Here is a 16,505-nt window from a genome sequence, read left to right on the forward strand (position 1 = left end):
ACCATGGGGCTGGGTTCTGAGAACAGGTGCCTCCATTTCACCCCAGCAGGGGAGGGAGCCTGCAGAGCCCTGCAGCAGTGACCACAGCCCGTTCTCATTCTTTGCAGTAGCTTTGTTCTATAAAGTCACCGCGAGGGACGCCTGGGTGGCTCAGTCAGCTAAGCGTCTGCCTTGGGCACCGGTCATGATCCCAATCCTGGGATCGAGCCCCACATCGGGCTCCCTGCTCAGTGGGGAACCTGCTTCTCCCTCTCCCTCTGCCCCTCCCCCTGCTTGTGCTCTCTCTCTGACAAATAAATAAATAAAATCTTAAAAAAAAATAAAGTCGCCATGAACATTGAATTAATGAATCCTGAACTATTTATTGCTTCTAGAGGAAATACAGAGTTAGGTTCCTGTGAGCCTCGGGTCACAATATTTTTGTCAACCAATCACTACATAACCTTGTTTTATAGGTGTTATTGGATAAAGATACCTTATTTAATAGATATTGTTGGTTCATGAACATTGAACTCATCACCAACAACACTGTAACTCGGACTTCAATGAAGCTGATAAAACACACATATCTCCTCCAAAAGGCACATCCCAGCCTTCCTGCCCTCAGGCAAGGAGATAGCACTTCACTGCTTTGCTCCGAGGCCATTTTAAGCAACAAAATCAACAAGAAGCACAAAAAAGCAAAAAACCATGGAACCAAATAGACTGCAAAAAGGACACTTGTTTACTGTATGGGAGCTGAAACTAGAAGGCAGAGCTCCACCTTATTTGACCCCAGCCAGGAATGTGCATACAGTGGCTAGAATTTCTCACTACTCTACACATGCAGATGTCCACCAGTGACCAAGAAGGTGCTGTGAGCATTAAGTTTGGAGTTCTAAATATAGACCAACAAGTTGGTGAACTTGCACATACAGAATCTGTGAATGAGGAGGATCAATTGTAAATGCTTCCTGCAGTAAGTCACACAAGTCACTTCCATCCATATTTCATTGACCAAAGCAAATCATAGGCCTTGATTAACCTCAAGAGGATGGGAAAGTGCGATCACACTGTGCTCTCAAGGAAGAGTTCAACTATTTGAGAGAATTGCTAATGTTCATTACTGATATCATTTAGTCGTTCATTGATTTGTCCATCCTTGTGGCAGATTTTCTTTCCCAAAGATAGTGGCCATATTATCTCCCATCCAACATGCTGTCCTTACGTGACTTTGCTACATCCCCACCCCCCATCAAGAGATAGAGGTCTATGCTTCCTTTCCTTGAAATGGGGCAGGTCTGTGACTCCAGGAGAAGTCACCATGTGTGACTTCTGAGGCTAGATCATTAAGGACTTCCACCTGATTTTCTTTGGGACAATTACTCTTAAAACCCAACAACCATGCTGAAGGGAAGCCCAAGCAGCTTGCCCTGTGTCCGGCTGATAAATGGCATTGACCCCGACCCATGTGAGTGACCATGTGTTCAGACAGTGCCAACTCCCCACCATTGAGTCACCACCAGACATCGTCGATTTTTCCAAGCTGGGCCCCAGAGGTCAGAGGGCGGACACAAGCTGTCCCTGCAGTACCCACAGAATCTGGGAGCAGAATTAAATGGTTACTTTTTTATGCCACTAAGTTTGGGGTGATATGTTTTTGGGGATAATAACTGAAAAAGTACCTTCTATGTATAGTGCTATAGTAGATATTGGTGGGTTTTAGTAATGCATAACATGTGTTTCTAGTCTTCACCTATTGTGCAGTCAGGTCATTGTTTACTCTGAGGCCATTCCTGCACCCATAGCATAATGACATATTTGGTCTTTTTAGAGTTGCCGCTATCTCAAATATGGTAACTGTAAAATGGGTAGCAACTCAGTAGTCTAACAGGAAGTGTAACCTTTGAATTTGCTTGGCTTCTTCTTTAGTTTTGGTGAGAATTATAATTCTCATCCATCATTGAGATGCAAGCCAACCCACGGAAGCTCCTCTTACACTAAGCACTTTGCTCAGGGCCTGACACATAATTGTTTGATAAATGTTGAATGAATACCAGTCAGAATTTATCAGATGCATTGATAGTGACTGAGTGTTTTCAGGAGCACCTGTGAACCACCTTTCTAATGGGCCACAGAAAATGAAGAGACATTTATTGAATGTGGGGTCGAGAAATAGGCAGCTAAAGTCTAAAGCTGAGAATGTCTTGAAAAATTAAAATATCAGTTCTAATCACTATGAGGCCTGATATAATTTCTGAGACTGTGGTGACCGGTTATAAAAAAAAAAAGGAGAGGGGGGCGCACCTGGGTGGCTCAGTCATTAAGCGTCTGCCTTCGGCTCAGGTCATGATCCCAGAGTCCTGGGATTGAGTCCCGCATTGGGCTGCCTGCTCAGAGGGGAGCCTGCTTCTCCCTCTGCCTGTCTCTCTCTCTGTCTCTTATGAATAAATAAATAAAATCTTTAGAAAAAAAAAAAGGAGAAGGGTATTCATGCTGATTTTAAAAGGTTCATGCTCTGAAGTAAAAATAGACAGCCGACTATGCCGCAGCCAGATAGCTAGATAGCTAACACTCTCAGAAAGCTCTTAAAAAGAAACTAAATCTTTGATGCAGCTAAGAGGAAATGTTTTTAATAGATCACTTGATTAAGGACCATTTCCTAAAAACCGAGGGCAGTTAAGATGTTCCCTTAAGCTCTTATCTATGGAGCTTTTGCTGTTGCCATGCATTATTTCATTATTTCTTGATGAAGAAAAATGAAAGAGTTGGTAGGAATTGGACTCGATTCCCTGATGACCTTTTTAGAACAGAGGTGTTCAGTATTTCAGTGCTCCCAGTTCTGAGAAGAGGAGCCACTCAGCTCCAATCTGACATACACCTGTGAATCAGTCGGCTCTCAGCCTTTTCTTGGGTCCTGCAGAATGGTCTCCCAAGGCAGTTCCACACCTGAGTTTGTGTGGTTGTGTGGATCTGCATGTTCAGAATGAGTGCCAAGCATGGGAGAGGTCAGTGGCAGATCAACTTGGCTCCAAGATGGAGGAAGAGTTTAGCAGTAATGGCTGGGACATCTTGTCTTCTAGATAGTGCTTCTCAAGCTGTCTGTGATGAAGAACCTTCTCCCTTTAAGAAATAATTTCTAGTTCATCATAAACCAGTATGTGATTTTACTGCACAAGACTAGGCACAGCTCACTATGTGGTTCTTAACCCATGAGTTCAACAAGAATTTAATTGGTCTATACCATGCTCAGTGAGATGAGTCTACTGATGATGCACATGGATTTTGTAAAAATGTTGAATTCCTATGATGTTTCTAAACACTGTCAATTTCTCTAGTTATTTTATCTCAGACTGGTGACAAATAGATTGTGAGCCAGCACCATTTGGTGGATCATGCCTTGAAGAATATTGATTTAGGTGACCTTCCTAGTCTCCTGGTGCTTTCTGTTTTGGAAGGTTTTTATTGATTCAATTTCTTTAATAGATAGAGGCTTCTGCAAATGGTCTATTTCTTCTTGCATGAGTTTTGGCAGATTATATCTTCTAAGGAATTGGGTCATTTCTTCTAGGTTATCAAATTTATGGGCATAGAATTATAGTATTCCTTTTTTTTCCTTTTAACATCCATGGAATCTGTAGTGATGTCTCCTCTTTTATTTCTGATATCAGTAATTTGTATCCTCTCTTTTCTTCTTAGTTGGCTTGGCTATGAGCTTATCAATTTCATTTATTTTCAAAGAGCCAGCTTTGGTTTCCTTGATTTTCTCAGCTGATTTCCTGCTTTCATTTTCATTTTCAATGATTTCCTCTCTAATTTTTATTATTTATTTTCTTCTGCTTACTTTGGATTTAATTTGCTTTTCCTTTTCTAGTTTTGTAAGGTAGAAGCTTAAATTATTGATTTGTGATCTTTCTTCTTTTCTAATATATGCATTAAATACTATAGATTTCCCTCTAAGCACTGCTTTTGCTGCATCTGCAAATTTTGATAAGTTTTATTTTCCTTTAAATTTAGTTCAAAATATTTTCAGTTTCTCTTGAGTTTTCTTCTCTGCCCCATGTATTATTTACAAGTGGGCTGTTTAGGCTCTAAGTATTTTAGAATTTTCCAGCTATTTTTCTGTTACTGATTTTTTAGTTTAATCCCAATGTGGTCTGACAGCATATATTGTATGATTTCTATTCTTTTAAATTTGTTACACCGTGTTTTGTGACCAAGAATATATGTGGTCTATCTTGGTGAATGTTCCATGTGAGCTTGAGAAGAATGTGTATTCAGCTGTTGTTGGATGAAGTCATCTACAGAAGTCCATTATAGCCAATCGATCGGTGGTATTTTTCAATTTTCTATAATTTCAAGTATGTTTTTACTGATTTTCCATCTGCTAGATCTGTTTCTGATGGAGGGGTATCTCCAGCTATAATCATGGATTCATCCTTGATTTCTATTCTACCAGTTTTCCTTGCAATTCTATCAGTTTTTGCCTCAAGTATTTTGACAGTCTGTAGTTAGATGTATATGCATTAAAAAATGATGATGTCTTTTTGGAGAACTGACCCCTTTATCATTATGTAATGCTACTCTTTATCCCTGATAACTTTCCCTGCTCCAAAATCTGCTCTGTCTGAAATCAATATAGTGCAGCTTTTTTGTGATTAGTATTAACATGGCATATCTTTCTCCATCCCTTTATTTTTCATGTGTATGTGTCTTCGTATTTATAGTGGGTTTCTTGTAGACAAGATAGTTGAGTCTTGTTTTTAATCCACTCTGATAATTTATTTTTCTTTCTTTCTTTTGTTAAAGATTTATTTATTTATTTGAGAGAGAGAGAGAAAGAGAAAGACAGACAGAGAGAACACAAGCAGAGGGAGTGGCAGGCAGAGGGAGAGGGAGAAGCAGACTCCCCACTGAGCAGGGAGCCTGATGTGGGGCTCGATCCCAGGACCCTGGGATCATGACCTGAGCTGAAGGCAGATGCTTAACCGACTGAGCCACGCAGGTGCCCCAATATCTGTCTTTCAATTGGTGTATTTAGACCATTGAAGTTTAAAGTATTATTGATATGGCTGGATTAATATCTACCATATTTAATACTGTTTTCTATTCTTTGCCCTTGTTCTTTGCTTCTTTTTTGGTCTTCTTCTCCTGCCCTTTGTCATTCTAACTGAGCATTTTAGAGGACTCCATTTTCTCTCATTTCTTAGCATATTGATTATACTTTTTTTATTTCTCCTAGTGACCCTAGAGTTTGCAATATACATTTACAACTAATCTAAGTCAACTTTCAAATAACACTCTACTGCTTCACCAGTGGCACAGGTACCTTATAATAACAAAATATTCTTAATTCCTTCCTCTTGTTTCTTGTGTTATTGCTGTCACTTATTTCACTTATGTAAGCTATAATCATCAAATACATTATTGCTATTATTTTGAACAAATTTTTACTTGTCAGATCAATTAAGAATAAGAAAAAATGTTTGCTTTACTTTCACTTATTCCTTCTCTAATCCGCTTCCTTTCGTTATCTGAGTTTCTAACCTAGATCATTTTCCTGCTCTTTGAAGAATTTATTTTAATATTTCTTGCAAGGTAGATCTATTGGCAACAAATTTCCTCAGTTTTTCTTTGTCTGAGAAAGTATTTATCCTTCACGTTTGAAGAATAATTTTGCAGAATACAGAATTCAGGCTGGCGGGTTTTTTTTCTCTCTTGAAATATTTCACTCCACCCCACTAGCTTGCATGGCTTCTGAAGAGAAGCTAGGGTAATTCTTATCTTTGCTCCTCTGCAGGTAAGGTGTTTTCTTCCACTAGCCTCTTTCAAGATTTTTTAAAAATTTATTTTTATTTATTTAATTTATTTACTTTTTAATTAGGCTCCATGCCCAGTGTGGAGCCACATGTGGGGCTTGAACTCATGACACTGAGATCAAGACCTGAGCTGAGATCAAGAGTTGGACACTTAACCAACTGAGTCACTCAGGCGCCCCAAGATTTTTTTTTTTAATCTTTGATTTTCTGCAGTTTGAATATAGTACACTCAGGTGTAGTATTTTTGTTGTTTTTTGTTTGTTTGTTTCTTTTTTGGCATTATTCCTGCTTGGTGTTCTCTGAGCTTCTTGCATCTATTGTTTGACATTAATTTGTGGACATTTGCAGTCATTATTGCTTCAAATATTTCTTCTGTGCCTTTCTTTTTTTCTTCTTTTTCTGGATTCCCACTATGTGCATGTAACACCTTTTGTATTTGTCTCACAGTTCTTGGAGATTCTGCTCTGCATTTTTTTTCTCTTTGCCTTTCTGTTTTAGAAGTTTCTATTAACATATCCTTAAGCTCAGGGATTATTTCCTCAACTGTGTCCAGTCTACTAATAAGCCCATGAAAGGCATTCTTGTTTTCTGTTGCAGTGTTCTTGATCTCTAGCATTTCCTTTTGGTTCTTTCTTAGAATTTCCATCTCTCCATTGACATTACCTGTCTGTTCCTGCATGTTGTCTCTCTTATCCCTTAGAGACCTTTGCATATTAATGATAGTGATCTTACATTCCCGGTCTGGCATATCTGAGTCTGGTCGCATTGCTTGCTCTGTCTCTTCAAACTGCGTTTTGGGGGGGGGTTTGTTTTTGTTTTTGGTGTTTTTTGCCTTTTAGTATGCCCTGTAGTTTTTGTTGAAAGGTGGACTTGATGTGCTGGATAAAAGGAACTGCAGCAAAGGGGTCTTTCATAATGTGGTAGTTAGGTGGAGGGGGAGTGTCTGGGGTCCTCTGATTAAGGTCTCGGGCTTTGAGTGAGGCTGCTTCACTGTGAACCTCACTAGTATTTCTCTCTTTTTTTTTTTCACTCCCTTAAGTAGAACAAGATGGCTAGACAGGCTGGAATTGGGTATTTTCCTTCTCCAGTGTAAGGCTAGAGCTGTGTAGGGCTAATTAATCCCCAGGTTAATTAGGCTTTGATAAAACCCAGCTGATTAGGCCCTGGTAAACAGTTTCGTCTGAGGGCATGGCTTGTTAAGAACAGAGAACTCTGGCTATTTCAGAATGGTTCCTTTCCCTTCTCACCCTACTAGAAAGCATGAGGGGATTTTCCTCAGCTCTTTACTGTGAAAACCTGGTAAGGCTCCTACAGGCAAAACTCACAAAGTATGGGGCTCCTCTGGAGTTTGTAATTCTCAGATGGGTCCCCCCTGAGCCTCAAGCAGTCTGTCAATTCCAGTTCAGGTCTCCCTATGCCGGCCCTGGTTCGTGAGGAGGCTTTTGCTCCTGGATTTCTGCTCCCCTAAGTTGTGATTCTGATTCTGCCTGTTTCTCTCACTTTGGGGGCCGTGGTTTGTCCTGTGACCTGAGTTCTCTGATGGATCCAAGAAGTGTTGATTTCCAGTTCAGCTTTACCTTGTTGCTGGGATGGAGTGATGGTTCAAGTGCCTTACATGCCTGACCAGACGCCGGACTCCTTTCCTTTCTATAAAATGATGCCTTGGCGATATTTTCTGGTCTAGTGTAGAATCTAGTGAAAATGTCCACATTCTAGTCACTGTTTCTATTATACTGCCTCCCATTCTTAACCTTTCCTGGCTATACTTATTTCTTCCCCAAATACTTCGGAGTTGCTAACAATCTATTTCTTTCATTTGTGGATTTTCTTCAGCTCTACTCTGTCTGGGAGCGCTAACAACTAGTGCCACCGCGTTTGCCGGTTGTGTCAACAGGTAAGCAAGGATGTACTTTACCCTGTTGTTCTTAATATTCTGCTTGCAAATCCTGCTTTGTGAATTGACTTGGCTACAGCTGCATATTAGGCTGGTGGTTCAGGAGCGTACAGAAAATGTTGGGTAATAAATGGTGCCTCAAAGCTTGATTTATGCTTCTAGTTTCCTCTCAGCCTGTAACCTTACACTTAACCACATCGAAGACCAGTTGTATTTTGTGGCCTAGTCACATTAATTAATTGCTTTCAGCCTTGCTTTTATATTAGAATCACTTGTTCTATTTCAATTTAATCGGTCTAGGTGGGTCCTGGTATTGGTAAGTTCAAGTAATTCTACCAGGCAACCTGGGGTAAAATCCACTGGTCTATATAGCAAGGGTCAGCAAACCTTTTCTTTAAAGGACCAGACAGTAAGTATTTTAGGCTTTGAAGGTCATTATAGTCTCTGTTGCAACCACTTCAGTCTGATGTAGCAGGCATAGGCAAGTCCACAGTAACTTGTATTCCAATAACTTTATTTCTAGACACCAAAATTTGAATTCATGTAATTTCATGTGTCACAAAATCCTTCTTTTGATATTTTTCCAACTATTTAAAAAATGTAAAAGCCAGGGGCGCCTGGGTGGCTCAGATGGTTAACGTCTGCCTTCCGCTCAGGTAATGATCCCAGGGTCCTGGGATCGAGCCCTGCATCAGGTTCCCTGCTCGGCGGGAAGTCTGCTTCTCCCTCTCCCTCTCCCCCTGCTGGTGTTCCCTCTCTTGCTGTGTCTCTCTCTGTCAAATAAATAAAATCTTTAAAAAAAATGTAAAAGCCTTTCTTGTCTTCAGGACGTGCAGTAACAAGTTGCAAGCAGGATTTGGCTTGTGGGCTGTAGTTTGGCAACCCCTGGTTAGTAGTTTATCTGCTGCTTCTGTTTGGTTCCAGAAGAGAACATCTTTCTTCCTCAGATCACTGATAGCAATTTAAAGGTGTCCTCTCACTGACTAGTTCTTTTAATTATTTTTAAAAAGATTTTATTTATTTGTGTGTGAGGGAGGGAGAGAGCACAAGCAGGGGGAGGGGCAGAGGGAGAAGCAAAATCTTTGCTTAGCCGGGAGCCCAAAGCGAGGCTGGATCCTAGGACCCTGGGATCATGACCTGAGCCGAAGGCAGATGCTTAACTTATTGAGCCACCCAGGAGTCCCAAACTAATTCTTCTAAATAGGTCTTATCAGGACATTTTTAAACATGGCAATGCATTTCCTTAACAGCCTTAGAAGTTGTAGCAGTTGGGATGCTTTTGTCTACCAGTAACAAGCCTGGCTTAAATGGCTTCAAAGAGTAGGAAACACATTCTCTAATTAAAATATAGACAGTTAAAAGGCTAATTCAGCTTTGCCACAATGTCATCAACCCTTCTTTCTACTCTCCTGTCCTTCATATCAGTCATGGATGATGTCTTGCCTCACGGTTGCAAGATGGCTGTAGCAGCCCCAGGTGCCACATGAGACCTATTAACATCCAGCAAAGAGGCACAGTACTTCCTTCCATGTATGTGTGTGTGTGTGTGTGTGTGTGTGTGTGTGTGTGTGTATAAATTTTTTTTTTTTTTTTAAATGAGGCAAGCTTTTCTAGAAAAACTCTCTCCTGCATAGATCTCCCTTTAGGTCCCAAAGATCTAATCAGTCTCTGGTGGAGGAACTGAGATCACCATGATTAACTGTCATGATGTATCCCCTGGCGTTGGGAGGGATCTGGTCTGTCTTACACAAGTGGCCTCAGGATCCGAAATCAAATCAGCGTTCTGTTAGCAAAGGAGGAGGAATGGCAGTTGGAAAAGAATCAACATGGTCTCACCCAGAAGTAGATTCTTAAGATTAAAAAAAAAAAATCTGAAGAAGGCTGTCTGCTGAGCTTTTCATTTCCATTTGTCTTGTTTACTTCCCTTAAAGACCATCGGGGAATTTTTCAGTATAATTTTCCTGAGAGAAACTTTATTGATCTTCACTCAAATAACTTATATTTTTGCCTTAGTCTTTAAAGGTACTACTATTATTTCTATTAGATTATATTTAGAAATGAATGTACCCTATTTGGGCTTACCTTGTTATCTTCCTAAAACTGTACCACATTGCATATCTAGTATAAAACTCTTATGTAAAAGTAAAAAAAGTTTGTTCATTTTTAACCATCAAAGCATCGCCTAGTTTTTGTCTTATGAAAACAACAAAAAAATTAGATTACCGAGAAAATTAGAGTATCAAATACAAGTTTTAGAATCATCCACGTCACCCTCCTGCTTCCTCCACTACCGCCAAGGGATTTCTGATCTGCATCCTAAGTGGTACATGGCCCATCTCTACCTCCCCATTTGAAAACCATGGAGGGAGATCTGTATCCCTTCCAAACTCAGCTGGGCTCCTCCTACTGAGAGCTTTGATGCCCAGCCAGGAGCATGGCCTGAAATTCCACATTTGCAATTTTCTTAGACGAACATTGGGTGCAGTGGAAGGTGCTCTAGCCCAGAGCTGAGAGGCTTTTGATCCCAGCTCTTGATGAAGTATTTAACCTCAGACAAGTTACTTAACCTCTCTGCGTTCTAGTTTTGATAACCTGTAAAGCAAAAGTTTGGACCATATGATTCATGAGGTCCCTGTTAGAGCTAATCTATGTCTCTCCTTACTATGTGATCCAAAATTTTGACCTTTGCTTTCCCATGTTAAACTAGTATCTACCCTGTTACTGCTGCTTGGTGAAGGCCACACAATCACTTATCATGTCCCCTAAGACGGTCTGTTAAAGCAGCACCTCTGTCCTGCCACAGCACTGGGGGACAGGCCAGGATGTTCTGGTGGGAGACATTCCCACCTACCAGCCCTTTCCTTTTCCCATTCTAGGAGACAAATTAGAACACAAGTAAGCAAGGGCTACACCAGGAAGGAGATAATTTTGGAGAGCTTTATTAGTTTTTTTAAAGCTAAAATGTCTGCAAATGTCTGTCTGTACCTTCATTCTTACTACTGAGACCTACTTTACCATCGTTTACCACACAACTGACCACTGCAGCTCTCGAGATGTTTTCCTTCTAGAATTCTCCAGCCATCTTGAAGCTTTCACACCGAAGTGAAGCCATAAAACCCTGAAAAACGCGTGTAGGAAGAAACACTTTATTTGGTGGGAAAAGCCGTTTCCTTTGGCTTAGCAGCCTTTTTCTTTTCCTTCAGAGCTCGTCCCCATGCTTACCAGTCGTTCTAATTGTTTCTCAGTTCACACAGAATTTTCCTATTTTTTTTCTCAGGGGTGTTACCCTGAGTAACACCCCTGAGAATATTTTAGACAAGTCGAGTCCTCCTCAGGACAACCTAGGAGAAATTTTCCCTAAGGAACTTGAGAACGGTTACCCAGACTGACATTTGTCAAGCTTGGCGCCCATTCATCCAGGAGTGTGCCGGGTGCCGGGTGGGCTCCGGGAGGGGAGGCGAGCTGTGCTTCAAATGGTTCCCACCAGCAGTTTCTATTTGCCCCTCCTGGCCAGGGGAGCCCTTTTCACGGGTCCGGCCCGCCTCCAGAGCCTCCACCCCAGGGAGATTCCTGGTGGCCTCCTCGTAGGAGGGGGGCAGGCCTGCCTCCCAGGGCAGCGGGGAGTAGAAGTCCTGCTCGCCGCTCTGCGGGAAGCCGGGCAGGAAGTCCGTGGCCTCCCCTGCAGCGGGGCGCGCTGGGGGGTCGGGGCTCAACACCTGCCCCCGGGGCCTGGGGGCTTTGCAGCGGCCATACAGGAAAAGCAGCAGGAAGGCCAGGAAGAGCAGGATGGTCACTGGAAGAAGGATGCACAGGAAGGGCTCCACATCGTCTTTGGTGGAACTTCTCTGCTGGGTGCCCTGGAATTCGGGAACGAAGCTGGGTTAGGAGATGGGGAAAGAAGACTTCTGCGTTCCCTAAAGCGCCTCTCTTTCTTCATCTGTTACCCTTATCCTCATTACCCACTCTGAAAATCACTGTAGTATTTCTTTATGCCAATGGGTTTGAGCCCATGTGAAGTAAAGTAAATGGATGTGATAAAGTATGAACTGAGATGTCAAAAATACATATTGACAATATCCTACAATATCCCCTGGAAGGAAAACCAGGAGAGTAGGTTTTAGTTGGTCAGCCCACCACTCATTCTTTGAACGGGAGCTCTTACTGTTTATGCCCTTATTTTATTTAGAATTAGACCAATAATGTGGTATTGCCACAAAAAGGATCAAATGGAATTTAAATGATTTAATTTGGGAATGAATTCTGACATTGTTATGTGTTCATATCACATATAAATAATATTTGAAATCTGAGTTGATCACTGACGTTTATGATGAATGAGATTTTAAAATTCCTTCCATTTGTTTTTGCAATATTTGTAGAATCAATATGGAAACTTTTGAACTTTTTTTTTTTTAAGACTTTATTTATTTGACAGAGAGCACAAGCAGGAGGGAGCCCTATGCGGGGCTCGATCCCAGGACCCTGGGATCATGACCTGAGCCAAAGGCAGCCACTTAACCAACTGAGCCACCCAGGCGCCCCAACTTTTGAACTCTTTATAGAAAAAGAATTGTATCCTATTACAGCCTAAAGTTTCTCTAAGAGGCTGGGTAGGGACTATTGGTAGCCAAATTCCTGCAACATGCTGTTTAGATCTGTTCAAGAGGGAAAAAAGCCTGAATTGAACAATAAAGTTTAATGAATCTTATATAAATAATACCCTCCCCCCAAGAAAAAAAACCCTACCTAGTCTAGGATATTATTAAACTAGATATGAGAAGATTTCTGCAATATCTGTGCTTTCAGAGGAGAAGTCATTTGTGGACTCTATCTGGTATAAACACTAATTTTTTGGTTGTTAGAGTACAATCTCTAAAGTGTGAGCGTATCTGGTGCTTTGTTAGATATCATCATCTGCAAGGCATCCCATCTTAGACTTCAATGTAAACATGGAATTAAATATTCTTGAAAGGTCAGTAGTTAAAAAAAATTGCTGATAAATTCTTAAGCAACCTAGGAGGTATTGATTTTACAATATTAGCTCACAAGGTAATGATGGTTCTTGATGGAGTAAAGAATATAATAGCCATGAAATGATGCTTCAACAGCAAGGTAGAGAAGCAGTACAAAAGTACTGTTCCAAATTGTGGAGACATTGCTTTAAATAAAGCTGCTAGTAGTGAGGTATTAAAAAGCTTCTCTGTTATATAAAGCATACAGCAACAAATGTGTTTGTATCCACAAAAATTAAGCCTTATATTGTGTTTCAACAAACAAGCAAAATACTAAGCTCTTTATCTATTTATTTAAAATAAAATATAATAATAAAACTGTGAGAGCCCAGGGATCTCTCCTTGATTTTGGGGGTAAGGACAACTGTTTTGCTGACCGTGACCTCTTAAGAGTCTGGCTTATCTAGTGTTGTTTGTATCATTTTTTTTTTTACTTCCTGAAGAATTTACAATTATGTGTGTTATGTTGATTCAAAATTAGATAGTTTATTTAATATTTATAAATTATTGCCAGATATTTTGTCCTTGGTAAGATATGAGTTCTGATATTTTAGCTTAAAGTGCATAAAAATTAAAAGTGTGTTTTGGTTTTGTTTTTGGAAACAGAGCATCATCTTTGGGGTTTGACAGCTCTGGCTTTGAATTCTAGTAGGACTTTCTAATACTTGCATGACCATGAACCATTTATTTGTCCCGTATGGGCCTGGATTTCCTTCTCTATGAAATGGAAATAATATCTTTTTTGGAGGGTTGGCATGATAATTTAATGAATCAATGTGTGTAAAGCACTTGGTGAATAATAGATATTTATATATTTCTACCTCAGGAACTCACATGGTCAAATTTACTAGAAAATAAAATACTACAGATAACCAGAAGAAGTCTAGAAATTTATTGCTAAGGCTAGAAAATGCAGTGAGCATAAAAAAAAAAAGAAACTAACATTACTATATTTATATTTTAATATATTTTTTCAGAAAAAATATTTTAGTAACAATATATTTTATGTGTGTGATTTTTATATTTCTAAGTTATGGGTTCTTTCTGTTTTCTTACACATAATCTATCAAAACTATTAACTTAAAATCTGTTGTGATGTAATAGGACTTTGATTACAAAAGCTATAAGAATAGATGAACTCATAAACAATTTACTACCATTAGTAAAAAATCAAGTTGGACTCAAAAGCAATTTAACTTTGTTTAGGCTTTTTCTCTAGATGAATCGTTAAAAACATTAAAGCTTCTGAAACACTCTTCGGGGGCATCTGGGTGGCTTAGTCGTTAAGCGTCTGCCTTTGGCTCAGGTCATGGTCCCAGGGTCCTGGGATCGAGCCCCACATCAGGCTCCCTGCTCAGTGGGAAGTCTGCTTCTCCCTCTCCCACTCCCCCTGCTTGTGTTCCCTCTCTCGCTGTGTCTCTCTCTGTCAAATAAATAAATAAAATATTTTAAAAAAAACACTCTTCAACCTTGATAAATATGGACTATTATGCATGACTTAGTTTTTGTCATTCTCCATCAATTATATGAATGATAATAGTTTCTAAGCAGCTGTGGGCATCAAATTTTAAATACTCTGTAAGTTCAAGATGCATAGAATATAAAGATACTTAATGTTCTACTTAAAAGATTTTGTGTAATAGACCCTATTGTTTAGGGCTATGCCACTTATGGTATTTATCAGTATTAGTTGCATTTTTTTTTTTTTTTGCAATTAGTTGCAAAATTTCAGAAGGAGAAGAGCCACAGTCTCCTCCTGTAATCGGCACTTCCATTGGTTGAGTCAAATTTATCCAAATATCAAGTGGCACTAAAAGACTTATCTAAGATGGCAAATTCGGACAATTTCTTGAGATAACTCCTCTTGTGTTCCAGTTAAGAGAAGCACAGAGCGACAGGAAAAATTTATGATGGTCTCCTTAATTTTCTCTTTTACTAATTCTTGGTATATTGGTTCAAATTGTTTTGGATTTTTTTTTAAGTGCAGAAAAGATGTCTGCTTTTCTAGTCAAATGTTCTTATTTGTTCGCTTCCCTCAAAGTTGTTTCTTAACTTTTAATATTTCTGATGCATATATTGACTCAAGGGCTTTCTTGTTTGGGGAATATTTTTTAAAATATTCAGTTAAAAGTGTGACTGTTGAAGGGTATAAAAATCACAGTTATATATATGCAATTATAAGTGTTAAATACAAATAATATATAAATATATATAAAAAATATCTCTCTGTAAAAAGGTAGTTTGGGAGAACTTAAATATTAGCCTTGTCAGTTGGTTTTCCAGACAACAAGAAAATAGTTTTGTTTCCCTCTTTTTGTGGGGCAGGATTCCTCATTTCCCTCCTGATCATAAAATTGAGTTCTTGGGTTTCTACAAATATTTTTCCTTTCTGCCGCTTCAGATTGAGCCTTCTTTGGTGATTGCCCAGACAAAGCAAAGCAGCTGCTGCACTTCTTAGAGACAAAAACCTCCTTAACCCTCTGCTACCCTGCCGGAGGTAAGAGCCTTGGCTTCTCCTAACTCCTAGAAACACTGTCATTCTACAGCCAAAGGGAGCCTCTCATTACTGTGTATGTAGACATTGCTTTACTGTGCAAAGAACAAAGTCCTAAAACCAAGGCTTAAAGATTTGTTGACTCCTCCCCTCAGGTGTTTTTTGATAAATTTGATCTATCAGGTGTTCTTGGAACTATTTGTGGCAAGTTTTACTTGAATCCATCCTTGTCAAAAGAATACAACTTCCCAGTTACTTCCTTAGACCACACCAGTCAGTGAGTGAATATTTCTGTCCTACCCATAAAGGAAAATGCTGCCACTAAGTTTTAAGATCCTAAAAATATAGGCATAATTGGTTTTAAAGCTGACAAGAAACACTTTGGGGAAGAAAAGCCTGAAGTTATAGATACAGACCTGCAGCTGGGTTTCTGGAAGAGGTCGGCTTGGTTCACTCGTTAACCTCTCATACGTCCCCCTGCCGGCGTGGCCAAACTTCCTCCAGCTACTGGCCATCAGGCCCTGCATGTTTCCATCCGACTGTTGCACTGACCACCCTTCCACCTCGCTGCCCAGATTTCAACAGTACTGCTTGCTCTTGACCTGGATCCAGCTTGGATGTGCTCGGCTGATGGCTGTTGGTAAACTCCTTCTCTGATGAGTGGCAACCGGGAAAAGAAATCAACCAGAGAGACCTCTTGGGGCTGGCTATATTTAAATTCAGTGCCTCTGCATTTGTTTTGTGGCCTTTATCACTGTAAGGATTGGCATCAGATGTCAGACACGGAATAGATTTCAGACCGAGGAGTTCTCTGCATTTGCGTTATTACAGTGCAGTGGATGGTCTCAGTGAGTAAAAGCTGTTTATATTGGGATATAAGAAGACCCTCTCCCTTCCCTTCCCACATCCCTCTCCAGAGATAACAGCTCAGCAAGAAAAACTACCCCAGCTGAATTTCCTTTAGTTATTTCTGGGTTCTAGGATACAGAGAGAAGGGTATTTGGTAGAGAAGCAAGACTCTTTTATAACTTTTTAGTGAATTATTTAGATGAAAGATGCTAATGATAAAGTTGTGCAGAAGCCAGACAGACAATAGCTCGGATTGTTTGCAAGAAATATTTGCTGGTCTCAACTAAAAAAAAAAAAAAAAATCAAATTACTAATACTTAGTCTTCCTTTTGATTATCTTGAGAACTTTATAAAATTATTTATACTAAGCTTAAAATAAGAAACTTTCAATTTGAATATTCACTGAGATAACTTTGGGATGTTTAATTCTACATATTTGTGGAGAGTTGAACATTTAA

The 16,505-nt window shown here is 39.8% G+C and overlaps 1 protein-coding gene across 1 annotated transcript; it reads right to left on the reverse strand.

Annotated features, from left to right (window-relative positions):
* Window positions 1–11,087: 11,087 nt before the first annotated feature.
* Window positions 11,088–15,745, reverse strand: SMIM28 (small integral membrane protein 28). Its single transcript, XM_027604025.1, has 2 exons — window positions 15,615–15,745; window positions 11,088–11,549 (listed from the first exon to the last, which is right to left on the reverse strand). Exons 1-2 carry the CDS (start codon window positions 15,723–15,725, stop codon window positions 11,088–11,090), a joined length of 573 nt encoding a protein of 190 aa, XP_027459826.1. The 5' UTR covers window positions 15,726–15,745.
* Between the last annotated feature and the right edge of the window lie 760 nt (window positions 15,746–16,505).

This window comes from Zalophus californianus, chromosome 7 (assembly GCF_009762305.2).
Source record: "Zalophus californianus isolate mZalCal1 chromosome 7, mZalCal1.pri.v2, whole genome shotgun sequence".
Lineage (NCBI taxonomy): Eukaryota > Metazoa > Chordata > Mammalia > Carnivora > Otariidae > Zalophus > Zalophus californianus.